This window comes from Balaenoptera ricei, chromosome 2 (assembly GCF_028023285.1).
Source record: "Balaenoptera ricei isolate mBalRic1 chromosome 2, mBalRic1.hap2, whole genome shotgun sequence".
NCBI lineage: Eukaryota > Metazoa > Chordata > Mammalia > Artiodactyla > Balaenopteridae > Balaenoptera > Balaenoptera ricei.
The window spans coordinates 143,730,332-143,757,836 of record NC_082640.1 but is presented as its reverse complement, the minus strand read 5'-3'; the positions used below and the strand labels follow the sequence as shown (position 1 = coordinate 143,757,836).

Genomic DNA, 27,505 nt, shown 5'->3' with positions numbered 1-27,505 from the left:
AAGAGTGTTTTTAATTTCAAATACAGCTTATATATAAAGAAGATTCTTTTAATTTCAAATGCATTTCCAGTGTCCTGCATTTGTACACTCCTCTTCTCACGATTGCTGGTTTTGATATCATATTTTTGTGCAGATGATCTCCTACCTTTACCGGTGAGCTTTTCCATTCATAATTTTCTTGTTTCTAGTTGTGGCCTTTTATTTTTTTCTGCCTAGAGAAGTTCCTTTAGCATTTGTTGCAAAGCTGGTCTGGTGATGCTGAATTCTCTTAGCTTCTGCTTGTCTGTAAAGCTTCTGATTTCTCCATTTCATCTTAATGAGAGCTTTGCTGGGTAGAGTATTCTTGGTTGTAGGTTCTTCCCTTTCACCAGTTTAAATATATCATGCCACTCCCTTCTGGCCTGTAGAGTTTCTGCTGAAAAATCAGATGATAACCTTATGGCAAATCCCTTGTATGTTATTTGTTGCTTTTCCCTTGTTGCTTTCAATACTTTTGTCAGTTTGATTACTATGTGTCTTGGCGTGTTCCTCCTTGGCTTTATCCTGCCTGGGACTCTCTGCACTTCCTGGACTTGGGTGTCTGTTTCCTTTCCCATGTTAGGGGAGTTTTCAGCTATTATCTCTTCAAATATTTTCTCAGGTCCTTTCTCTCTCTTCTCCATCTGGGACCCTTACAATGTGAATGTTGGTGTGTTTAATTTCATCCCAGAGGCCTCTTAGACTGTCCTCATTTCTTTTCATTCTATTCCATGGCAGTGATTTCCACCATGCTGTCTTCCAGTTCACTTATCTGTTCTTCTGCCTCATTTATTCTTTTTTCTTTTTTTTTTTAACATCTTTATTGGAGTATAATTGCTTTACAATGGTGTGTTAGTTTCTGCTTTATAACAAAGTGAATCAGTTATACATATACATATGTTCCCATATCTCTTCCCTCTTGCATCTCCCTCCCTCCCACCCTCCCTATCCCACCCCTCTAGGTGGTCACAAAGCACAGAGCTGATCTCCCTGTGCTATGCGGTTGCTTCCCACTAGCTATCTATTTTATGTTTGGTAGTGTATATATGTCCATGCCACTCTCTCACTTTGTCACATCTTACCCTTCCCCCTCCCCATATCCTCAAGTCCATTCTCTAGTAGGTCTGTGTCTTTATTCCCATCTTGCCACTAGGTTCTTCATGACTTTTTTTTTTTTTCCCTTAGATTCCATATATATGTGTTAGCATACGGTATTTGTTTTTCTCTTTCTGACTTACTTCGCTCTGTATGACAGACTCTAGGTCCATCCACCTCACTACAAATAACTCCATTTCGTTTCTTTTTATGGCTGAGTAATATTCCATTGTATGTATGTGCCACATCTTCTTTATCCATTCATCTGTTGATGGACACTTAGGTTGCTTCCATGTCCTAGCTCTATTGTAAATAGAGCTGCAATGAACATTTTGGTACATGACTCTTTTTGAATTATGGTTTGTTCAGGGTATATGCCCAGTAATGGGATTGCTGGGTCATATGGTAGTTGTATTTTTAGTTTTTTAAGGAACCTCCATACTGTTCTCCATAGTGGCTGTATCAATTTACATTCCCACCAACAGTGCAAGAGTGTTCCATTTTCTCCACACCCTCTCCAGCATTTATTGTTTGTAGATTTTTTGATGATGGCTATTCTGACCGGTGATGATACAATGATATCTCATTGTAGTTTTGATTTGCATTTCTCTAATGATTAATGATGTTGAGCATTCTTTCATGTGTCTGTAGGCCATCTGTATATCTTCTTTGGAGAAATGTCTATTTAGGTCTTCTGCCCATTTTTGGATTGGGTTGTTCGTTTTTTTGTTATTGAGCTGCATGAGCTGCTTGTAAATCTTGGAGATTAATCCTTTGTCAGTTGCTTCATTTGCAAATATTTTCTCCCATTCTGAGGGTTGTCTTTTGGTCTTGTTTATGGATTCCTTTGCTGTGCAAAAGCTTTTAAGTTTCATTAGGTCCCATTTGTTTATTTTTGTTTTTATTTCCATTTCTCTAGGAGCTGGGTCAAAAAGGATCTTGCTGTGATTTATGTCATTCAGTGTTCTGCCTATGTTTTCCTCTAAGAGTTTGATAGTGTCTGGCCTTATATTTAGGTCTTTAATCCATTTTGAGTTTATTTTTGTGTATGGTGTTAGGGAGTGTTCTAATTTCATACTGTTACATGTACCTGTCCAGTTTTCCCAGCACCACTTATTAAAGAGGCTGTCTTTTCTCCACTGTATATGCTTGCCTCCTTTATCAAAGATAAGGTGACCATATGTGCGTGGGTTTATCTCTGGGCTTTGTATCCTGTTCCATTGATCTATGTTTCTCTTTTCGTGCCAGTACCATACTGTCTTGATTACTGTAGCTCTGTAGTATAGTCTGAAGTCAGGGAGCCTGATTCCTCCAGCTCCATTTTTCATTCTCAAGATTGCTTTGGCTATTCGGGGTCTTTTGTGTTTCCATACAAATTGTGAAATTTTTTGTTCTAGTTCTGTGAAAAATGCCAGTGGTAGTTTGATAGGGATTGCATTGAATCTGTAGATTGCTTTGGGTAGTAGAGTCATTTTCACAATGTTGATTCTTCCAATCCAAGAACATGGTATATCTCTCCATCTATTTGTATCATCTTTAATTTCTTTCATCAGTGTCTTATAATTTTCTGCATACAGGTCTTTTGTCTCCTTAGGTAGGTTTATTCCTAGATTTTTTATTCTTTCTGTTGCAATGGTAAACGGGAGTGTTTTCTTAATTTCACTTTCAGATTTTTCATCATTAGTGTATAGGAATGCAAGAGATTTCTGTGCATTAATTTTGTATCCTGCTACTTAACCAAATTCATTGATTAGCTCTAGTAGTTTTCTGGTGGCATCTTTAGGATTCTCTATGTATAGTATCATGTCATCTGCAAACAGTGACAGCTTTACTTCTTCTTTTCTGATTTGGATTCCTTTTATTTCTTTTTCTTCTCTGATTGCTGTGGCTAACACTTCCAAAACTATGTTGAATAATAGTGGTGAGAGTGGGCAACCTTGTCTTGTTCCTGATCTTAGTGGAAATGGTTTCAGTTTTTCACCATTGAGGACAATGTTGGCTGTGGGTTTGTCATATATGGCCTTTATTATGTTGAGAAAAGTTCCCTCTATGCCTACTTTCTGCAGGGCTTTTATCATAAATGGGTGTTGAATTTTGACGAAAGCTTGCTCTGCATCTATGGAGAGGATCATATGGTTTTTCTCCTTCAGTTTGTTAATATGGTGTATCATGTTGATTGATTTGCGTATATTGAAGAATCCTTGCATTCCTGGAATAAACCCCACTTGATCATGGTGTATGATCCTTTTAATGTGCTGTTAGATTCTGTTTACTAGTATTTTTTTGAGGAGTTTGGCATCTATGTTCATCAGTGATATTGGCCTGTAGTTTTCTTTCTTTGTGACATCTTTGTCTGGTTTTGGTATCAGGGTGATGGTGGCCTCGTAGAATGAGTTGGGGAGTGTTCCTCCCTCTGCAATATTTTGGAAGAGTTTGAGAAGGATAGGTGTTAGCTCTTCTCTAAATGTTTGATAGAATTCGCCTGTGAAGCCATCTGGTCCTGGGCTTTTGTTTGTTGGAAGATTTTTAATCACAGTTTCAATTTCAGTGTTCGTGATTGGTCTGTTCATACTTTCTATTTCTTCCTGGTTCAGTCTCGGCAGTTGTGCATTTCTAAGAATTTGTCCATTTCTTCCAGGTTGTCCATTTTATTGGCATAGAGTTGCTTGTAGTAATCTCTCATGATCATTTGTATTTCTGCAGTGTCAGTTGTTACTTCTCCTTTTTCATTTCTAATTCTATTGATTTGAGTCTTCTCCCTTTTTTTCTTGATAAGTCTGGCTAATGGTTTATCAATTTTGTTTATCTTCTCAAAGAACCAGCTTTTAGTTTTGTTGATCTTTGTTATTGTTTCCTTCATTTCTTTTTCATTCATTTCTGATCTGATCTTTATGATTTCTTTCCTTCTGCTAACTTTGGGGTTTTTTTGTTCTTTTTTCTCTAATTGCTTTAGGTGTAAGGTTAGGTTGTTTATTCGAGATGTTTCCTGTTTCTTGAGGTAGGCTTGTATTGCTATAAACTTCCCTCTTAGAACTGCTTTTGCTGCATCCCATAGGTTTTGGGTCGTCGTGTCTCCACTGTCATTTGTTTCTAGGTATTTTTTGATTTCCTCTTTGATTTATTCAGTGATCACTTCGTTATTAAGTAGTGTATTGTGTAGCCTCTATGTGTTTGTATTTTTTACAGATCTTTTCCTGTAATTGATATCTAGTCTCATAGCGTTGTGGTCGGAAAAGATACTTGATACGATTTCAATTTTCTTAAATTTACCAAGGCTTGATTTGTGACCCAAGATATGATCTATCCTGGAGAATGTTCCATGAGCACTTGACAAAAATGTGTATTCTGTTGTTTTTGGGTGGAATGTCCTATAAATATCAATTAAGTCCATCTTGTTTAGTGTATCATTTAAAGCTTGTGATTCCTTATTTATTTTCAATTTGGATGATCCGTCCATTGGTGAAAGTGGGGTGTTAAAGTCCCCTACTATTATTGTGTTACTGTCGATTTCCCCTTTTATGGCTGTTAGTATCTGCCTTATGTATTGAGGTGCTCCTGTGTTGGGTGCATAAATATTTACAATTGTTATACCTTCTTCTTGGATCGATCCCTTGATCATTATATAGTGTCCTTCTTTGTCTCTTGTAATAGTCTTTATTCTAACGTCTATTTTGTCTGATATGAGAATTGCTACTCCAGCATTCTTTTGATTTCCATTTGCATGAAATATCTTTTCCCATCCCCTCACTTTCAGTCTGTATGTGTCCCTAGGTCTGAAGTGGGTCTCTTGTAGACAGCATATATATGGGTCTTGCTTTTGTATCCATTCAGCCAGTCTGTGTCTTCTGGTGGGAGCATTTAATCCATTTACATTTACGGTAATTATTGATATGTATGTTCCTATTCCCATTTTCTTAAATGTTTTCGGTTTGTTATTGTAGGTGTTTTCCTTCTCTTGTGTTTCTTGCCTAGAGGAGTTCCTTTAGCATTTGTTGTAAAGCTGGTTTGGTGGTGCTGAACTCTCTCAGCTTTTGCTTGTCTGTAAAGGTTTTAATTTCTCCATCAATTCTGAATGAGATCCTTGCTGAGTAGAGTAGTTTTGGTTGTCGGTTTTTCTCCTTCATCACTTTAAATATGTTCTGCCACTCCCTTCTGGCTTGCAGAGTTTCTGCTGAAAGATCAGCTGTTAACCTTATGGGGATTCCCTTGTGTGTTATTTGTTGTTTTTCCCTTGCTGCTTTTAATATGTTTTCTTTATATTTAATTTTTGATAGTTTGATTAATATGTGTCTTGGCGTGTTTCTCCTTGGATTTATCCTGTATGGCACTCTCTGTGCTTCCAGGACTTGATTAACTATTTCCTTTCCCATATTAGGGAAGTTATCAACTATAATCTCTTCAAATATTTTCTCAGTCCCTTTCTTTTTCTCTTCTTCTTCTGGGACCCCTATAATTCGAATGTTGGTGCATTTAATGTTGTCCCAGAGGTCTCTGAGACTGTCCTCAGTTCTTTTCATTCTTTTTTCTTTATTGTGCTCTGCAGTAGCTATTTCCACTATTTTATCTTCCAGGTCACTTATCCGTTCTTCTGCCTCATTTATTCTGCTATTGATTCCGTCTAGTATATTTTTCAGTTCTGTTATTGTATTGCTCACCTCTTTTTGTTTGTTCTTTAGTTCTTCTAGGTCTTTCTTTGTTGAACATTTCTTGTATCTTCTCGGTGTGTGCCTCCATTCTTTTTCTGAGATCTTGGATCATCTTTACGATCATTACTCTGAATTCTATTTTGGGTAGATTGCCTATCTCTTCTTCATTTAGTTGTTCTTCTTGGGTTTCTTCTTGTTCCTTTGTCTGGGACATATTCCTCTGGCATCTCATTCTGTGTAATTTTTTTGTGATTGTGGTTTCCATTCTGCAGGCTGCAGGGTTTTAATTCTTCTTCTGCTGTCTGCCTCCTGGTGGATGAGGCTGGTGTAAGAGGCTTGTGCAGGCTTCCTGGTGGTAGGGACTGGTTCCTGCCCACTGATGGATGGAGCTGGGTCTTGTACGTCTGGTGGGCAGGGCTGTGTCAGGGGGTGTGTTTAGCACGCAGCTGTGTGCTCAGGAAGACTTTCAGCAGCCTGTTTGCTGATGGCTGGGGCTGTGTTTCTGCTCTATTGGTTGTTTGGCCTGAGGCATCCCAGCACTGGAGCTTACAAGGCTGTTGGGTGGGGCCAGGTCTTGGTGAGAAAATGGTGGCCTCCAGGAGGACTCACGCTAATGAGTACTCCTCAGAACTACCACTGCCCGTGTCTGTCACTGCAGTGAGACACAGCCGCCCCTGCCTACACAGGAAATCCTCCAATACCAGCAGGTAGGTCTGGTCAGGCTCTTGTGAGGTCACTGCTTTTTCCCCTGGCTCGTGGTGTGCGTGAGACCTTGTATGTGCCCTCCAAGAGTGAAGTTTCTGTTTCCCCCAGTCCTTTGGAAGTCCTGAAATCAAACCCCTTCTAAACCAGATGCTCTGGGGGCTCCTCCTCCCGTTTCCAGACCCCCAGGCTGGGGCTCAGAACTTTCACTCCCATGGGAGAACCTCTGCAATGTAATTATTTTCTAGTTTGTGGGTCATCCATATGGTGGATACGGGATTTGATTTTATCGTTATTGCTCCCCTCCTACCATCCCATTGTGGCTTCTTCTTTGTCTTTGGATGTAGGATATCTTTTTTGGTAGGTTCCAGTGTTTTTTTTTGTTGATGGTTGTTCAACAGTTAGTTGTGATTTTTGTGTTTTCATAAGAAGAGGTGAGCTCACATTCTTCTACTCTGCCATCTTATCTCTGCCCCCTGGGCCATGTTGTTAAACAACCTTCCTTTTCCTTCCTGTAGGGCAGTTCTTGGTAAACAACATCTTATAAATTTTGAGTCTATGGTCTTCTATATTCCACATACTCTTGACTCCCATGTCTAGGATAGGTGTCCCTCTGAGGGACTCCTGTGCCTTTTGGTACTTTCTCTTATCACACAATATCCTAATGATTTGAGGTCTTGCCTGTAACCTTTTCCAGACTCCACAATTCGAGGGCAGAGCCCTGGACATCCTGGTCACTGCCAGATTTCCAGTTCCTAGCTCCTGCTTAATCATGGCAACCAATTATGGACTGTTCCTGGGTACAGCACTGCTCCAATCTTACTTGTTCTCACAGTAATCCTAAAGGATATATACTAGCATTATTCCAGTTACCTGGATGTGAGGCCAGGTATAGAGAGGTCAAGTCACTGACTCAAGACTGCAGATCTACTAAGTGGTAGACCAGGACTTGGACCTATGGCCTGACTTTAGAATCACTAATAAATACACAGTGGCTGCTCAAACAGTAGCTTGTTTTCCCTCTTAGCTGTTATTTTTATGTGCTCTTTCTATCTGTGAACAAAATACATGAACCAGAGTTGACAAGAAACTCATCCTGTGATGTGCCATCCTGGACCCAGTGTATGCTTTCTATCTGCCCAGGGAGGCAATGCTCTGGTGATGGTGCGAGCCAGGTGTGACTCCCCACACGATGGTACCGAGTAGAAGCCAGGAGTTCAGGCTTTAAAGCAGGAGGACCTGTGTTTCAATCCCATCTGCTGCTCCCTTCTAGCTCTGTGAGTGGGCATTATTTAACCTCTCTATGCTACGCCTTCCTCATCCATAAGATGGGGATAATTCCACTTCTCTGACAAGGCTGATGTGCAGATTAAATGAGCTAATGTCTCTGAAATGTTAACGCAGTGTCTGTGCTCAGCAAACATACACCGACTTCTTACTATTGCTGTTACAATGATGCCCTACTTAGGGCAACCTAGCCCAGCTTTGTATAAAATTATCCTATGATCAGAAACACAAAGTTATTTGGAAAAACAGCCTTCACATTCTCTTCCCTATTTACAGTCTCTTGGAAAGTGTTTAAACAAAGTTCATTGAATTTGTTTGGCTTTCTTAGAAAATGCTTTTCATATTTACTCAGCCATGATGCTCAAGATTGGGCTTTATCATAAAAGGCAGAAGCTATACCTGCAGCTGAATAATGGTGTAAACTAGGAATAAAAATAACAATTCCTGAAAAACAAACATCCAGTAGAGAACAGCAAACCAGGTTAGTAAAATAGTCCCCCACCTTCTTTTTCCATCTTAGGAATATTCGGTTATCATCCAGCTCTCTGAACAAATGCTAGATCACATCTTCTATTCCCTATATTTTTTCTCTGGTGGTTTGGAAGAAAATATTTGTTCTCTCTTGTTGTAGCTTCTACCTAACAATTAATAAAATTTCCACTCCAGTACTTTTAATTAAGAACCTTTTTGTGCTGTGCCCCATGCCTATGGCAAGATCAGAAACCCAAAGCCTCCTATTTTTCTTTTTTTTAAATCTTTACTGGAGTATAATTGCTTTACAATGTTGTGTTAGTTTCTGCTGTATAACAAAGTGAATCAGCTATACCTATACTTATATCCCCATATCTCCTCCCTCTTGCATCTCCCTCCCACCCTCCCTATCCCACCCCTCTAGGGGGTCACAAAGCACTGAGCTGATCTCCCTGTTCAATGCACCTGCTTCCCACTAGCTAGCTATTTTACATTTGGTAGTGTATATATGTCAATGCTACTCTCTCACTTCATCCCAGCTTACCCCTTCCCCCTCCCCATATCCTCAAGTCCATTCTCTCCTTCTGTGTCTTTATTCCTGTCCTGTCCCTAGGTTCATCAGAACCATTTTTTTTTAGATTCCATATATCTGTGTTAGCATACAGTATTTGTTTTTCTCTTTCTGCCTTACTTCACTCTGTATGACAGACTCTAGGTCCATCCACCTCACTACAAATAACTCAATTTCATTTCTTTTTATGGCTGAGTAATATTCCATTGTATATATGTGCCACATCTTTATCCATTCATCTGTCGATGGACACTTAGGTTGCAAAGCCTCCTATTTAAGTTATTAAAATTATTCTCTGTTGAAGAAAGGGTTAAAAACCCAACAGCTTTAGTGCATTTGGGATAAGTAGTAATATTTATAGAAAAAATATAAACATGCCAAGTCAATGTACTATACAAACTATTTCAAGTAAAAAGCTGTAACTATGACTTCACTTTGGTGAATCATATAGGGAATTATATATTAATTTCTTACTATTAACTCAAGAAAAAAAAAAAAGCTAACTTAATTATCTTTTAGTCCCAGAAAGTCTAGTAAATAATTCTGTAATTCACAATTTTTACTAATTAGTCTTAGACTGCTCAGTTTTCCAAATTAGTAAAGTTTTACACTAAAAATAAGTTTATTCTTCTTAAAGTGAATTTAAGCAGAAACCTGTGGTGAAGTATATTAATAAGATTATGCTCTTAAGGTAGTTAGGAGCAAAAGATAATTTTCTTCCACAATTGGAAAAGCTTAATCATGAAAGGGAAGAAGGCTATTTCCCTCTTACTTTTGGAGGCTCAGAAAATTCTTGTTTTCCTGGGTCAATGGTACACAGCCCTAAGACCTGTACAAAGATTTTGAATTTCAGGGGAGGAAAATGATAGCTTTCGAGTTAGGTGTTTGTAGTTTCATGCATTATTTGCATGAAGTCCACTCACCAGCTTTCCCCTTTGCTGCGCAGACCTGGTCTCTCGCAAGGTGTACACGTCTCCACAGACAGAGATCTCGCGCCAGACCCCAGGCTGGGACTCCTCAGTGAAGCCCCCTCTCGGATGCATCACCAGGACACCATTGGTCGTGAGCCCATCCATGTGGCCATCGGGGTTTTTCCACTTTGCTGCCTTTTCCTGGAGAGCATACCACAGAAAAGATTATGTTCAACACAAAAAGATTCTAGAATCTCTTTAAAATATTGGGTAAGGGCAGAGGGGAGGAAAGTGAGGAATTTTCATTTTCTACTTAAAGCTAATAATCAGAAGGATAAAAAATGCAGTTAGTCCGACAAAAATGAAAGAAGTGCAAAAACAGATGAATGATTTATCGCTGGAGACAAATTTACCTTGGGCACTTAAACAAAACCTGATGCCTGGACCTCTCCCTTACAGATTCTTTTTCAAACCACCCCCCGCCCCCAGGTGATTCCAGGAATCCAGTATATATTCTTCAACTCTATTTGTGCAGTGCTTTCATCCTGTTATCTAAAAATGCTTTATATGAACTCATTATCAGGGAAGTACTAGAAGGAAGAGAAAAAATTTTTTATTAAACAAAATTTCAAAATATATTAAGCCAACAAGTTGTGGCCACTACGTTCTGTTTTCATACGAATCAGTGTTATATCATCAAGGGTGGAAGGCACAAGCGGCTGGATGTAACGGCACGACAGATGCTCTTGGACGCCTGGCCACAGTGATTTCTTTTTTTCTTTCCTGGGGACAGAGCCAGATATTGCTCACATGACTTGGGTAAATCTGATTAGGATAAGCCAGTTATGACTGGTTTAGGGGTGGGCATGTGACTGAGTTCTGGCCAGTGAGGCCTGAGTGAGTCCTTCTGGAAAGCTTCCTGGAAAGGTTTCTTTGCTCTTTAAAAGAGATGAGGAAGAAACAGTGCCTTTGCTGCCCTTCTTCAGCGGGAAGCTGTCATGCTGCGGGGTGGGGGGGGGGACCCTCCCCAGGACCTCGCCTAAGGAAGCTGATGTGCCCAGAGGGCAAGACGGAATGAACCTGGCTCTCCAGATGTCACAGAACCACTGCATCAACCAAGCCTGCGGCTGGCCTTCCTGGGCACTTCTTGTAACATGATACATTTTTATTACCATTTAGGCCATTTTAAAGTGAGGTGTTTTTTTTTCCCCTGCAAAAATATCCTGATTCAAAAAGGGCACTATATTAAAATTGGATATTCACTAAAACTGTGGGGTTTTATTTACATGGACATTCTATGAAGGGAGATATTTTTAGTCTGTTTTGTTCTTTGTGATATCACATCTGTAACACCCAATATGGAACGAAGCAAATACTACATAACAATTTTTTGAATGAATAAAGGAATAACATTTTCTTTTGCACCCCAATTATCTAGATCTGACCATTTTCCTTCTGAAATAAATACATTATGTATGTTAATATACATACTTTTAAAAAGTAATTACTGTACATATTATAGTTAATATAGCAAATATAACAAAAAAACAAGTAATGACAATTATTTTCAGATTTTTAATAATAGCTTTTCAAACTGGCTGTATGAAAACTAAAATCTCAAAATCTCACCAGAAGCATTGTGCAAGACAAATTTTTTTGGCCACAATTAAATGTTATATATGATAATAATGGGTGTTTTTCTAGAAACAATGTACTGATTAATAGTACTTACGCCAAGAAATATGTTTTTGGAAGAGTCGAATCCGGCTGCGAATATTCGTGCTGTGTAAGGTTCATTCCTGTCACAGACTATCCTGCAGGCAAACCTGGATATGGTGCTTTGTGTAATTTGTGCTTCGTCATTGTTCTGACTGCCAGAAATTGTGTCTGTAACGACGAAGTCAATAGGGCTTTCTGTTGATCTGCCCACCTAAATAAATCAAATTATACTCATGATCTACTTGAAAAATATGATGTCACCATATTCATCACATGAAATGAGCGTTCAGGATCCTTTAACATTCATTATCTCTATCTACTATGAAGGTCAAAATTTAATGAAAAAATCTTTAGTCTGCTCCTTTTCTTGTTTAAGGGAGATGTTATGGTAACCAACCATAAGATTGTAAATGTTAAGAAAAACTCAATTTTCTATTCTAGAGGAAAATAGATCTCACTCCAAACAGGTTTCTGATCAGGTAGAAACATTACTTATTACTTTCATAGAAAATTATTCGTGTTTTTTTTTTTTTTTTCTTGTATTTCCAGGTGGGAAAAAACCCAAGATTTTAAAGGAAGCCAGCAAACAAAAGCCCTATTTCCCCCACTCTTGCCCAGCTCCAGGGACTGGTTTTCCATACTAAGTGAATCCACCAGTGACTCATGGCACAGAGGGAAAACAAGCCCTACCTCAGACATGAGACCCCAATGCCTATTTCTGTCACTCAGCATAAATGAGAGTGATGTAAAGGCCTATACAGGTCAGCTCAAAGTTTGAGATGCAGTCATATGAAAGATTTAAAAAGCTGATCCTAACATTTCAATTTTGGATTTTTAAAAAACTCTCCTGGGAAAGTCTAAAAAGTAGCCAATAATATTTTATTGGCTTACTTTCCTTGGTAAGTTTAAATGCTGCCAGAAAGAATATATTTCATTAGCATGGTTTTAGAGTTCTAACAAAGCTTTTCATATTCACTAAATCCAAATAAGACAGGTATTGCTGTGTCCTGTGAACTGGGAAGTATTTGTTTACAGGTAAGGAAATCCTCACGACAAAACATTAAACCGTCTATGTAATGATGGTCTATGAATCTCTAACCAGGAAACAGTGATAAATGTTATATATGCCAAAGATACATCTTAAACTAAAATAATTTATATGTAAACAAATCATTTCTTGTTAAATATGATATTAATGTTCTCTCCTAATGACAGTGACTTTGATTCTGAAATTGTCAATGGAAGGAACACGCAGAACCCCCAGTGTGTACATATAAGGCCTCCAAAGTCAATTTCCCAGGTATCTTTATCCTGATCTCAAAATTCTATCTAAAACATAAGCAATGTAATACTCTTTTTGTCCAAATGAATAAAGGTGAAATAAATATAACAAAATGTATATATCTTGCATCACTTAGGTCTGCTTGCTTTGGAACAATATTAAATTTCTTTTGTAAATCTCACATATACATTTTCATGCATAGACTATCATCTCTGTTAAACCAACAGACAACAGACATCTATTTCTCTTGTTTTTTACAACCCTTAATTTCTTGTCCTATTGAAATGTGCCTGGAATAAACTAAACCACAGGGTTCACTGAAACTTACCACCTTGAATAGATGCATATTGCCTGAACATACAGGTTTAGAAAACATGTAACTTGTTAAAAAATGCAACCTAAAACCTGAATTAGAGAGATTATAAAATCATATCATACGATTCATCTTTCTAAAGTTGCCTGGTGGCGCAGTGGTTGAGAATCTGCCTGCCAGTGCAGGGGACACGGGTTCGAGCCCTGGTCTGGGAGGATCCCATATGCCGCGGAGCAACTGGGTCCGTGAGCCACAGCTACTGAGCCTGTGCGTCTGGAGCCTGTGCTCCGCAATAGGAGAGGCCGCGATAGTGAGAGGCCCGCGCCCCGCGATGAGGAGTGGCCCCCGCTTGCCGCAACTGGAGAAAGCCCTCGCACAGAAACGAAGACCCAACACAGCCAAAAATAAATTAAACAAATGTGGGGCTTAAAAAAAAAAAAAGAAATGGTGTGAAAGCACCCAAAAGGTCCTCCGTCACCTTTCCTGGACCAATCCTGCCCTCGTCCCTGCATCTGTAACCTTATTTTCTCACCTCCCTCCTATGACAAGGGTGAGTTGTTGCTGCTCCTGTCCATGACCAACCTCTCCCTGGGTGCTTGGCGTCCCACTCTTCTCCCCTTTCCAAGGATTTTACTCCTGAAGTCGGCCCCTCTCTCTCTCCTGAATGATCAATTTCTCTCTCTTACTGGATCACACTGTCAGCTATCACACATTTTTTTTTAGTTTTTAAAATTTCAACTTGTCACTTAATAGCTTTTAAAAATATAACAAAAATGAGTATTAGAAAAATGATCATCCGCGTGGATGCTTCAGGAATGCCAAACTGCTATTACAAGTTTCCAAACGCATTCCTTCTCGATTTCCTTACTTGTCTCATCCTGCACCGTTAACAGACGTTTCACTGCTTGGCTGAGCAGTTTGAATAGCACCGTTCTAGACTCGTCTCTCAACGAGCACCTCTCGAACTATAGCCCCATTTCTCTGATTCATTTAATGGCAATACTTCTGGAAAAACCTGCCACCAGGTACTACCCTCTGTTTCCTTACTCATCCCTGTGACCCACTCTGAAGCCACTCCAACTCTCAGCACGGCTCTACTGAAACCCCGCCTGCTGACGTTTCCAGGGCTTACATGTCCTGGTATATCCGTACCTGGTATTAAGTTAATGAAACCCTTCCAGGCTAGCTGGCCAACAGCCCCTTTCCCTTCTCCTTCTGTTCTCTCCCCCAGGTAACCTCACCAAATCCCATTTTAGACCCAAAGCCCTGATCTCTCCCTCAGCTTCACACTAGCACACCCAATCTCCACGTGGATGTCTAATAAGCATCTCACATGTAACATGTTTCAAATGTTACACTGGATCCTCTTCAACCCCTAGGTTCCCTATGTCAGTGAGTGGCATCCAATTTGCTCAAGCTAAAAAATCAATATCCAGGAATCACCCTGGATTTTTTCTCCACACCCACATTTAACCTCGTGTAAATTCTATCAACTCTTCCTCCAAAATGCATCTTCAGTCCTTGCGCGTTTCCCCACCTTAGTTCTAGCTGCCCTCAGCTCTTACTTGGATTTCACTGCCTTAGACTCCAAACTGGTCTCCCTGCTTTCACACTTGCCTCCTACATTTTTCTCTAGACAGTAGTTGGAGATATCGTAACAAAATATAAATTGGATTTTCTCTCTCCCTTGCTTAAATTCCTCCAACAGTTTCCCCCAAACTCCTAGAATAAAACCCAAAGTCTTTACTTGGCCTAAAGGCCCCTTACTCTCCCGGCCTCTGCCTACCTCTCCGAGTTCATCTCACGTCACTTCCCTCTTCCTTCGCTCTGCTCCCGCCTTGGGGCCTTGGCACTGCTGCAGTGCTGGCTTATCTGTGGTCTCTTTGCCTCCTCTAGAATATATGCTCCATGAGAGGGGAGACTTAGCTGTCTATCTCCAGTGACTAGATGAGCATCTGACACAGTAGGTGCTCAAGAAATGAAACTGATGAATGGAGGATTATGACAGTGAGCTTGAACCCTGTGAGCCTGTGAGACACACAAACACACACAAGTACAATGTTTTAGGAAATAATTATTAAAATATTGTTTAACATTTTTCTCAACTAAATAGATGCTAATGAAATGTTACCATCTAGAACTACTATAAACTAAAAAAAACAAAAAAAAACAAAAAAAAACCCAAACCAAAAAAACCAAAACATAAGGCATTGCAGCATTTAGGTCTGAAGCATATGAAACTGAGAAACCAGAGGGGGAAATGACCACTAACTCTGGTTTCAGGACCTCGTCAGTTTCCTTAAACCCCCAAGATCAGAATCGTCTTTGCCTTTGATTCCTTTTCTAAACTATATTCTTCTTTATATTTTACTTTCTCAACACCTATGGTCTTTTCCCTTTCCTTTATTTACCCCTATTCTAGAAAATAATTACTAAGATCTTATTCTGGCTATATTAACTCAGATTTTGTTAGTCTTAACCCATCTCCTAAATTTAGATCTAAGTTTGACTTTCTCAGGCAATGGTACTTCCGAGTTCTGAGCCTATTATCTATCTGATTCCACTGTGGGAAATGCAGCACAAGGCCCTTTTTTTGGTTCATTCTGATGTTCTGCTTTTAAATGCTCAATTAACCTACAAATAGTTTTAATGGGTAATGGCTAAAATGAACAGCCCTCAACACCAAGGTCCATACCTGAGAAATATGAATGCTGCAGTGCTTTTGCTCAGTGATTTTTGTCAGTGGTAGGTTTTAGACATGTAAACTTGTTAAAAGGAGGAAAAAATTAAAACAAGCTTGATTTTTCAGGGCCTTCTAAGTTGCTTAATTCTACTCTGCTTAAGAGTGATCTGACATTAATCCTCCAATATGTCCAGTTAGTCTGCAAAAGGAATCAGATTATTTTAGTAAAAATAACAAATGGGTTATGTTTTCTTCATACGTCTATAAATTCCTGTTGAATTATCGTGCCTTATTTAAAGAGACTGAGTAGGTACTATGTAGAGAATGGAGAACTCAGGAGACCTAAACCTTTAGTTCTGCCACTAATGACATCTTTGCCCTTCGGTTAAGTTACCTTTTCTTTCAAAGACACAGATTTCTCAGTTATAAAATTAAGAGGTTAGTATAGTAAAAACTGGTATTTCTCATTGTGGTCCATGAAACTCTGAGGGTCCTTGAGGCCTTTTTAAGGGGCCAGGTCCATGAAGCCATGGTTTCATAATATGAACCATAATATTATGGTTTCATAATAAATATGAAGATGCTGACATTTGCTCTGATGGTGATAAAACAATGATGTGCTTTAGCGGGAATCAAAGCAGTGGCACCAAACTATACTGATGGTCACCGTGTACCTCACTGCTGTGCACTTGCAGTTAAAAAAATGCTGATTTCACAGGGGGTAAGGGTGGGGGAGGGATATGTATGCTTTGATGAAGCAGTAAAAAATTATTAATTTTATTAAATCTTGAGTCTTTTAATATTCTGTGTGATGAAATGGGAGGTATGCATAAAGCATTTAGAAGTTCAAATCAGTATGGAGGCTCCTCAAAAAAAAATAAAATAAAACTACCATGTGACCCAGCAAACCTACTTCGGGGTATTTATCCACAAGAACTGAAATCAAGATCTCGGAGCAGTATCTGCTGCCCATGTTCATTGCAGCATTATTCACAATAGCCAAGATATGGAAACAACTGAGGTGTCTATTAACGGGTGAGTGGAGAAAGAGAAAGCAGCATATACATACAATGGAATACTATTCAGCCTTAAAAAGAAGGAAATCCTGTCACATGCGATAATATGGATGAACTTAGAGGACACTATGCTAGGTGAAATAAGCCAGTCACAGAAGGACAAATCCAAGTACATGAGGTATCTAAAATAGTCAAACTCACAGAAACAGAGTGTAGAATGGTGGTTGCCAGGGGCTGCGGGGAGAGGGAAATGGGAGATGTTGTTCAATAGGTATAAAGTTTCAGTTACACAAGATATTCGGGTAAGTTCTAGAGATGTGCTGTACAACAGTTAAAATAGTTAAATACTGTATCATGCACTTAAAAATCTGTCAAGAGGATAGATCTCATGTTAAGTGTTCTTACCACAATAAGTGGGAAAAAAAAAACTAACAGGAAGCTGAAAAAATCCAGCTAAATCTTTAATTCATTCTGCATTGGGTGAGAAGGAAGAGAGTGAACAATTTGAGTAGAATGTGACTGTACAATAGTGAAGAACACACCATTTCTGTCACTGAAGAATAGTAATGAAACAAACATGTGCAACCACAGTAACCTGTTGATTTTAAGTGGTAAAAAAATGTCCTACCAACAACTGTAAAATTTTCTGGATTTATGTTTTTAGTACTGAGAATCTTCTACCTATGTAACACATTAGTAAAAAATCTTATATATTCAAGATGTATAACTCTGGAGAGTATTAAAGAAAGAAATTGTTACAGAGTTCCATAAAAATATCAACAAGGAAGCATATGCAGATGTTTATTTAGGGAGAGCTTTTTCTTTGGGAGAATGAGAAGGAAAAAACATTTAGAATATTATAAAATGGAATGGCATGAAGAGTAAAACCACTGTTAATAATGTGTCTAAATATCATACATGTTACTTTTGATGTACTGGCACTTAAGTAACTATGCCTGTATCTCTGACTGCGACTCACCGTACCATCTTTGTATCCATCTATGTATCTATATAGGATTGTTCAGGTTTTTTAAATAGCTAACACATTCACAAGGTTCAAAGATAAAAAAGCATGGAATAACCTCCCTGGATACCACCCTGCCCAGTTCTCTTCCCCACAAAAACCACTGCTCTATTAGTAATGTCCTGTTTATCCTTTTGGAGACTTTTCAAGCATATAAGCATATTTAAATCATTTAACTGTACTAATTTGCTATCTAACAATTAATATGCTATTTAATATGTTTAATAACATTAATTTATCAACATTAAGTAACCTTAAGTGAATATAATACTATCAGAGCCTCAATATATTTAATCATATTAATTTTAATTCATTAAATATGTTTGGAGCTCTTTTTGTGACTGTATGAGGCTGTGTGAGCTTTTCCTAGTTCTGCTGTACGGCCTTGGAGGCCTCCGCTACATGGCTGTACCTGAGCTTACTTAACTGCTCCTCTACTAAAGGACATTTAGGTTGTTTGCAATCTTATACTATTAAACCACGCCGCAAGCAATAAGTTTGTAAAAATGTCATTTTGCATGTATGCAGGGGAATCTCGGGTAAATCTCTAGAAAGAGGAGAGCTTTAGAAAGAGAAAAGCCGAGTCACAGAGTGCAAGCACTGTGTCTTTTTCATAGATGTTTCCAAGTCACTGCCCCATAGAGGTCAGACTAATTTATAGGATGTAGGAGAGCATCTGCTTCCCCACACCTCTGACAAAACCTTTTGGATTTCTGCCAATCTGGAAAGTGAAAAATGGTACCTCTGTGTGATCTGAATTCACATTTCTGTTTTATAAGCGAGGCTGAGCAGGTTTTCTTATTTTTCAGAACTATTTATCCCCCCCTCCTTTTTCTGCCCCCACCACGTGGCTGGCGTGATCTTATTTCCCCGACCAGGGATTGAACCTGGGCCCCAGCAGTGAAAGTGCCAAGTCCTAACCACCGGATCGCCAGGGAGTTCCCTATTTCCCCTTTTTGATGTATCTATGATACTTTTTTGACATTTGTTTCAACATCATTTATTTAATAATTTAACTCTCCATATAGAAATGCAAAGCCTCCTGGTTGAATCTGTGTTTGCTTTTTCCATTAGCCTTAATTTTAATTTCCTGTTGTTTTAAAGTACCAAATCTTGAACGGACTCACAGACATAGAAAACAAACTTGTGGTTACCAAAGGGGAAAGCAGGGGGAGGGATAAAATAGTAGTTTGGGATTAACATATACACACTACTATATATAAAACAGATAACCAGCAAAGACCTACTGCATATAACTTGTAATAACTTATAATGGAAAAGAATCTGAAAAAAGAATATATTTCTGTGTGTATATACATGTATAACTGAATCATTTTGCTGTATACCTGAACCTAACACAACACTGTAAATCAACTATACTTCAATTAAAAAAAAAAGTACCAAATCTTGGATATATTATTAATTCCCTTCTTTTTAAATTAATTGATAATTTTTTCCTTTAATATTTCCTTCCTTCTGCTTTCTTTTGAAGTGTTTCTGGACTTTCAATTATATACCACTAAAACTATTCTTGAGCCTGTCCTTTCTTTTTTTAAAATTTTTATTAGAGTATAGTTTATTTCTATAGGACATTCCATCTGAAAGCAGCAGAATACACTTTCTTCTCAAGTGCACATGGAACATTCTCCAGGATAGATCACATCTTGGGTCACAAATCAAGCCTCAGTAAATTTAAGAAAATTGAAATCATATCAGGCATCTTTTCTAATCACAACACTATGAGATTAGAAATCAGTTACAGGAAAAAAACTGTAAAAAACACTAACACATGGAGGCTAAACAACATGTTACTAAACAGCCAATGGGTAAATGAAGAAATCAAAGAGGAAATCAAAAAATACCTAAACACAAATGACAACGAAAACACAACAATCTAAAACCTATGGGATGCAGCAAAAGCAGTTCTAAGAGGGAAGTTTACAGCAATACTATCTTACCTCAGGAAACAAGAAAAATCTCAAATAAACAACCTGACCTTACACCTAAAGCAACTAGAGAAAGAAGAACAAACAAAACCTAAAGTTAGTAGAAGGAAAGAAAGAAAGATCAGAGCAGAAATAAATGAAATAGAAACAAAGAAAACAATAGCAAAGACCAATGAAACTAAAAGGTGGTTCTTTGAGAAGATAAACAAAATTGATAAGCCTTTAGTCAGACTCATCAAGAAAAAAAGGGAGAGGGCTCAAATCAGTAAAATTAGAAATAAAAAAGAAGTTAAAACGGACACCACAGAAATACAGAGGATTGTAAAAGACTACTACAAGCAACTCTATGCCAATAAAATGGACAACCTGGAAGAAATGGACAAATTCTTAGAAAAGTACAACCTTCCAAGACTGATCCAGGAAGAAACAGAAAATATGAACAGACTAATCACAAGTACTGAAATTGAAACTGATTAAAAAACTCCCAACAAACAAAAGTCCAGGACCAGATGGCTTCACAGGCGAAATCTATCAAACATTTAGAGAAGAGGTAACACCTATCCTTCTCAAACTGTCCTCTACTTTCTTACTGTCATTTTTTAAAAGGAACTTTTTCTGATCAATGTTTAATTCCTTGAGTTCCTTCCTTCCTTCCAAATAATAAAAACACTTAAAAGTTTTAAGTGCTTTTAAGTTTTAAGTGCTTTTACATTTTACATGTTTAAGCACTTAAACATTTTCTTCCGAGTACAACATCAGTCACATCTCATGAGTTATGCTATTAAATGTTTCCACAGTTATTTTTTAAAAGGCCTATAATTGTAGTTTTGATGTCCTCTTTGGTTCAAGTGTTATTTAGGAAGTTATTTTGAACATGTTAACTTTTAAAAGTAGCTGGCTCTAAAAATGTTTGTTCTTGTTTTTAGAGTCTCTTTTTTATTGCACTGAGATCTGAGAATGTAGTCTTTATAATTTCTTTCTGCATTTTTAGAATTAAGTGTTTTCTTAGTCTTTTGAAAACCAAATAGGAACAATTTAAATATTATCCTCACCTTTTTCCCCCTGGACATCACCAAACACTACTGTGCTAGAAGTTCTGACTACATATCAAAATAGAGAATCGAAGGAAAAATGTGCTAAAAATTTCCATGGAAAACAGAAAGATGTTACCTGAAACATATCCGTATCTTTATCATGCGTGTACTCGACCACCACAGTCTGATTCCTTGACAGAGTGTACGATATGCTGTGTTGACCTTTGCAGCTGATAGCCTAATAATGAAATAAAAAATATAAAAATTTGTTAGAATTTCATTTCAACAACTTACCACAATTCTGTTTGTAGTTAAGAGACATCACTCTACCAGCAAAACCCAACACAAGCCAGCATTTTCCTAATGGTCAGAGCCTGTCCCTGCTGTGCCCTGAATTACAGAGGAGCCAGCAGTCATAATACTGGGTTTACCAAATATTCATCCTTAATATAAACAATATTTTACTTAAGCCAAATCAAAGTTAATTCACTAGTTTCCAAGACCTGATTTAATCACAGTCCTAGAAAAACATACACTTTCTCCATGTTACCTTAACTCAGTGACAGAATTTTCAGACTAATATGATTTAAAATTTCTTAATTTATTTCACACTGAAACAGATAAGTCAGGAACATTTTGTAATAGTATTTTTCCTACATGATGGAGATTATGAGAGTAAAAGAATCATTGAAAAAAAGTAAAATTCTATAAAAACTTCCATATAATAATGTACTATTTTAGCCAATGATAATCATACTTATGCTCTGTTCTACATCTTATTTAAAACTTGTATAAGCACTTGCTTAACCCAGATATTTATTGAGTTAATAAATAAGGTAACTAAGTTAGTTTTATCGCCTCTACTTTTAGACTAGACTAAAGCTAATAGTCTTTTTCAAAGAACCCAGAAACCAATAATATGATGTTGTTCTTATTTCCTCCATAATGATATATTTCAACCCATTTTAAGTTGTGGTCACATACTTTAAAATTTCCAAATTAACAAAGAAGTTTATTTAAATTATACTCCAAATTATTTCAATTACCCTGTCCATTCAACTTTAACCTATCTTCATTTCCATTCTTTTACATTAAGTATAATAAATAAAACTTTAATAAGCCGATCTATTAAACATTTATTGAATGATCACACTGTATGAAGACCAAGAAAGACTAAGACAGCATTTGGAAGTAGCTGGACATACATATAGCACCTAAATGAAAATGTACTCTGAACATTTATATTTGACTAATATAATTGCTTAGAGTAATAAATAGTACAACATTCCAAATCAACTTTGAAGTTAGCCTGGTTAATCTCATGGTTCTTCAATCATCTGCCCACAGGAACTTCATGGTTGAAATGATGTTTTATTGTACATGCTTCATTAAGATAATGCAAGTATTAGAAACAATAATTATACATTTAATATGATAAGGAAGCTAAAAAAAATACTTCTTAGACTACTCAACTCCAGTAACAAATACAATCTTAAATTTTCATTGGTCTGAGTCACATAAATTCAGTGGTACTGATAGAAGTGACATTTTTTGAAAGTCAAATTAATGAAGAATTATTTCCAGTTTAAGTTAAGTGGATGCTTGTTTATCTTTATAGTTAAGTGAAAAAACCCACTTAAAAATAATTTTATTAAACTCAAACTTACAAAACTGATAACTAGGGGGGTGATTATTTGTACAATAACTTATTTTACAGTGCCTTAAAAAGTATCTGTTGCACTTAAAAGTTTTCCATTTACAAGTGCACCAACTCAAACACAATTTTCTTGGTACACACACTACACAAAATAAGAATGTCTGTAGTTTGCCAATTATCTGCAAAAGGAGGAGTTAACAAGTGTCAGAACAGAACACCTTTAAAAAAGTTAGACATTTTTGTATGATGGTACCCTCTTAAGTACAGTGCTTCTCAAACTTCCACCAAGGTTGCCTTAACTGGAAGAGAGTTATGTGAGCCCCTGGAGATGTCTGGGAGAGCAATCTAGAAGTGAAGCTTCTCACGCTTGAAACATCTTACCTTGAAATTAGTCTAAATTTTGTATTCTACTCCTTAACATGCCTGTAGTTTTAACATTTAAACATTTTAAATGTTTAAACAAGTTTGCTGGGAAATCAACGCCCCAGGAAGACCTGCTGTGCTCACCCCACGACCTAGTGCAGCTTCCATGCCACTCTGGGAAGCCCCGGAAATATGCATTTTACGGGCCCTAAGTTGCCCAATTCTTCTAGAGTGTTTTATTCTAAAACTACTCTTGTGGCCCAGACTATCATAAGCATGAATAAGACTATTTATAGGGAGAGCGAGCCCAGTGCCATACCTGGGCACCACCCAGAGCCAAGGGAGCACAAAGATCTTGGCCAGCCCCTGCCCGGCCACCCTCAACAGGGAAAAAAGCGTGGGGACCCCGAGGCCTTGAATGCCGGAACCAGGTGACCTTGAATGTTGAGCCCATTTAAAGACAAATTACAATTTCAAACTTCCGCCAGTTTTTGAAACATGGTGTAAACGTGAACCACCAGAGTTAGGAAAGGTGAACACTTTGAAGGATAAGAAAACACATTTTCTGAGACTTTTTGAATAGGAACATCTTAACCATGCGCTACATTTTAGAAACCTCTGGATTTGGGGAAGATGGAGAAGTGAGAACAGAGATCCTATAGGGAGAAACAAGTCCCAGAAGGTGGAGGGGGCTCTGAGCAGCAGGTGATGAACTCCCCTGTGGCAGGACGGCTGGGGAACTTCAGAATCGATGTGACCCACCTACGTCACTTCCAGTCCTGCGGTGGTCTCCCTCTGTGAGTGCTAAGCTGGGAGGGGAGGCCCTCCTGCAAAGAGGCCAACAGTCTGCACCCACAGGGGGAGAAGCATGGAGATGAGCTGGCCCCAGAAGACTGGGCTTTAAGCCAGGACTGGGGTTTGGAGCAAAAGGGGGCAGTCGAAACCCAGGCCACCTCCGGCCGCCACTGGGCTCCTCAGAAATAAGTGGAGAGGCGCCCACTTCCCTTTGATGCCATGAATTAGGGCTCACGTGATCTTGTTTGTGCATTAAAGTCTACAGTGGGGCCAGATTTGGGGGATTTGGAGGAAGGTAAGAGGAGAGTTTAAGCTTGACCTCAATTTTTGCTTTCCATCTGGCAAGTATATGAGGCATTAAGCTTCTTTTGGGTTAGAAGTATCAATTTTTCAGCAATAATTTTAATATTTAATATATGGCTCTTGGAAATACAGCTTCTAGTAAATTACAGATTCACTGACTTGAGTCGATCATTTCAGGTTATTTTGGAAATAAACATCTCCCCAAGGCACCAAGTTGCTTTGAAATCTATTTCTGAAATATCAGAAAGGAGAGTAGGTAAGGCCTTCTCTTGGCACTCACTAGAATTCAGTACAAACACAACTACTGTAACATAGTGTGATTTCACTACACTAGTTCAAATACGGGGACTGAGCGCCTTAAAATGGTAAGGAGAGCCAGCCCAACTAACTTGCCTAGCAGACAATACTGATTGGTCATATTTGCTTTTCTACCGTGATGAGAAGCCAGGGTTGCTGACTCCCTCTTATATCGCTACCAGTGTTCAAAGGCAAGTCTGGTCTTCAGTGGTCTCCACCCCCAGCAGTGAGGGTGCAGCAGGCATTCAAGGAAAAGTCAGATGAGTGAATGGACTGCGCCGGATTCAAGATGAGACTTGGAGCTTCTTTCCTCGGGTCTTCTCAACCTGTCCCTTACCTTTCACCAGCAACGGTACCAACACTGACACCCTCAGCTCAAATTTATTACGTGTGAATTTTATGGGGTTAAAAATATCACGACTGGATAATTACAAATTAGACACTTACAGATCCAGAGAAGGAAAGACTCCAGCATTATCCGGTTTAGGAAGTTAAGCCACTGCCCCACCCAGGTGCCCAAACCAAGGCCCTTTCTGAGCCAGGACACTTTCTTCCCAGTTGAAGATGCTTTCTTAGGGTTACTCTCCTGTGCCACCGGCGTGGCTCAGCTGAGCCATTCTCTGTCATTCAGGGGAACAGCTAGAGCTGGTTGTCCTTGTTCAACTTCAACTAACTGACAAGAGTCCTCCAAGCCTCCAGACTTTAAAACAAACATGGTTCACAAGGTCTACAGAATTTTCTTCCTCTTATAAACCCCTATGTACATACATAAGGCACTTAAAAAAGATATATAATATGTAATGATACCAGAAAGGCAATCCTGCAAGATGCATAATGAGATAGGTACATGTATTCATGGAAGTCAAAGAGCTTTTAATCAATTTTTTAAAGTATAAGTAAAATAATCTTCTATTAAGAAGCTGTGGGGTTAGTGTTCAATCACAAAGTAAAAAAGGGAGAAGGCCCGATGAGAAACTAACTGGCTTCTAGAAAATACTAACTTATTACAGTTATGAGTTAGCTCATTTAATTCAAGCTCCATAAGGCTGCTAAGTGAGCCTTCATCAACTGTGTAGGGAGAGAAAATGGAATTCATCACCAAGGCAGACATCGTTGGTTACCTACCTAATGCCCTTCACCCTGCTAGCTGAGCTGGCTGCCCATGACAAAGCCTGACAATGAAAAGACCAGCTCTCCCAGCCTCCTCTGAAGCTAGCATGTGGAAAGGTGACCCAATCCTGACCGGTGGGACTTAGGAGAAATCTGGTGTGGAGCTCCTGGAATGGGAGACATCAAGAAAGATCCTTTCCTTTCTCTGTTAATAGAAGAAACGAATGATGATTAAGGGATATCTGGAGCTGAGGTGGCCATCAGGCAACAGGAAAGGAAGGTCAAAAGACTCTCAGAGAAGCAAACTGGGCCCCAACATCTTTGAGTTGAACCAAATCGGAAACTATCTGCCCCTGACGACTTCTGTGAGAAAAATGAGGGGTTTTAGGGTGCTTTTGGTTGGGTATGTTGCTACCTGCAGTGTAAAGCATCATTACATTGTTCAGTCCAAACTTTTTCTCCTCCTGGGTTTCCTATTTCAGTCAATAGTGTAACCGTATTCCAATCACTCATACTCAAAACCTCCGTGTCATCTCTCAGCCCTCTCTTGCCACCGTTGTCCAGATACAGTTAATTATTACCGTCATACTTAAAATCTAATCGTGAGTCAAAGCCAAGCTCACTGATTTTACTGCATTAAGGCACAAATCAAATACAAAGGAGAATAAACAATGCGCAACATTTCACTTTTTCTCCTCAAATACAAAGGAGAATAAACAATGCGCAACATTTCACTTTTTCTCCTCAAATACAAAGTAGTTGTTGGGCAACCAGTAATTACAAAACTGATTTATTCCCCAAAGGAGTTTTACAACCAGCTCCTTTGTAGCACATAACTTTCTACTTTGGAGATTATTAGGTGTAATTTAATTCATCTTCCCTTGACCCTGGGCTGCCCTTAGTAACTTGCTTGACCAACAGAATGCAGCAGAAGTGACAGACGGGATTTGGAGGCTTGCAGCTTCCCCTTGCTGCCCTCAAACACTTGCTCTAGGAGTTCTGAGCGGCCATATAAGACACCTAACTACGTGGAGGCCACCACACTACAAGAAGCCCAAGCTACGAGGAGGGCCTTGGAGACTGAAATGCCATGTGGGGAGAGGGAGGCCACGGAGAAGCAAGACCCAGACACGTGAGTGAAGGAGCCACTTTGGAAATGGACCATCCAGTGCCAGTTGCCCCAGCATTTGCCACGTGGATCAGAGACACTGCCGTGGGAGCTCTTCCCAGATTCCTGACCCACAAAATTATCAACAAAATCAAATGGTTTTTGCTAAGCCACTAAGCATTACAGTAGTTAGCTACACAACTAAAGACAACTGGACCAATCAGTTTTCAAGGCCTATCGGTGCCAGAGCATCTTTTCTGTCTTACGTGACTTATCACGTAAGTCATCACGGTGATTTGTGTGTTCACCTTACCTATGCCCCAGGGCATGGTACAGGTATAGGTAGCATGGTGCCTTTACAGAGAGCAGGGGTTGTGTTTCTGATGGCACTTTCATGAGGTCCTGAATGCATATTAAGAGGCTGTCTGTGGTTAGAACAAATATATATTTTTACTATGATAATCTTCAGTTGTCGGATGACTAAGAAGAAAATTTTGTATTAGTATTTAAAGTTAATATTTATAGATCAACATATAAAAGGCATCTGTAAAGCATTCAAAGCCTTTTCAGAGAAGGCAAAAATGTGACAAAGCATGTCACATGGACAATTTTTAGTCCTTACACATTTGGAGCAGGAATAGAAGAGACACTAGGAAGACAGGAGAAGAAAACCAGATGTGTTGGAAGCTATGATGTACAACTTTGACAAACCACACACAGCATGTACATTAATGGGGCATGCCTTACTAAACGAGAGCCAGCCTCATTTAAGGGGATGTAATATGTGTGTGCGTGTGTGAATCTGAGTTTCCAATGAAATGAAATTCCTTTTCTCCAAATCCACACCATATTTCTATTACTATATCTTAGAACCAAATTACTCAAGAGTTTGACAGTCGCCCTTGTCTAGATGTCCAGGATGCTGACTGTTACAGAACCACAGTTACTGTTCCTGTGCCACACAGCATTGGACTAAATCTAATGAATGTGTTTTTGAAAACAGCAGCACCCTCTGTAGTTTCTCTCCTTGGGAGCAGATAGAATTAACGTTCTTTTTGCCTCTCAAAAGAAGAGCGCCAGACATCTGGTGTGGCTTACATGTTCAAGGAAACTTTTCCGGATAAATCTCAAGTTTTCACAGAGCTGCTCTGAAG

The 27,505-nt window shown here is 38.7% G+C and overlaps 1 protein-coding gene and 1 long non-coding RNA gene across 3 annotated transcripts in view; one reads left to right on the top strand and one right to left on the bottom strand.

Annotated features, from left to right (window-relative positions):
• The window catches only part of LOC132359745 (uncharacterized), a 55,557-nt gene extending 45,548 nt beyond the window's left edge, over positions 1–10,009 (top strand). The window contains exon 3 of the long non-coding RNA XR_009500916.1: positions 9,737–10,009. This is a non-coding gene — a long non-coding RNA (uncharacterized LOC132359745). The remainder of the gene's footprint in view (positions 1–9,736) is intronic.
• PELI2 (pellino E3 ubiquitin protein ligase family member 2) overlaps positions 1–27,505 on the bottom strand; it is a 211,150-nt gene that overhangs the window by 6,666 nt on the left and 176,979 nt on the right. The window contains exons 3-5 of one of the 2 annotated variants that reach the window (XM_059914292.1): positions 20,855–20,956; positions 11,434–11,631; positions 9,714–9,902 (exon numbers count right to left, since the gene is read on the bottom strand). In XM_059914292.1, coding sequence (XP_059770275.1) covers positions 9,714–9,902; positions 11,434–11,631; positions 20,855–20,956 — 489 coding nt within the window. The remainder of the gene's footprint in view (positions 1–9,713; positions 9,903–11,433; positions 11,632–20,854; positions 20,957–27,505) is intronic. The other variant, XM_059914294.1, reaches the window with a different exon arrangement.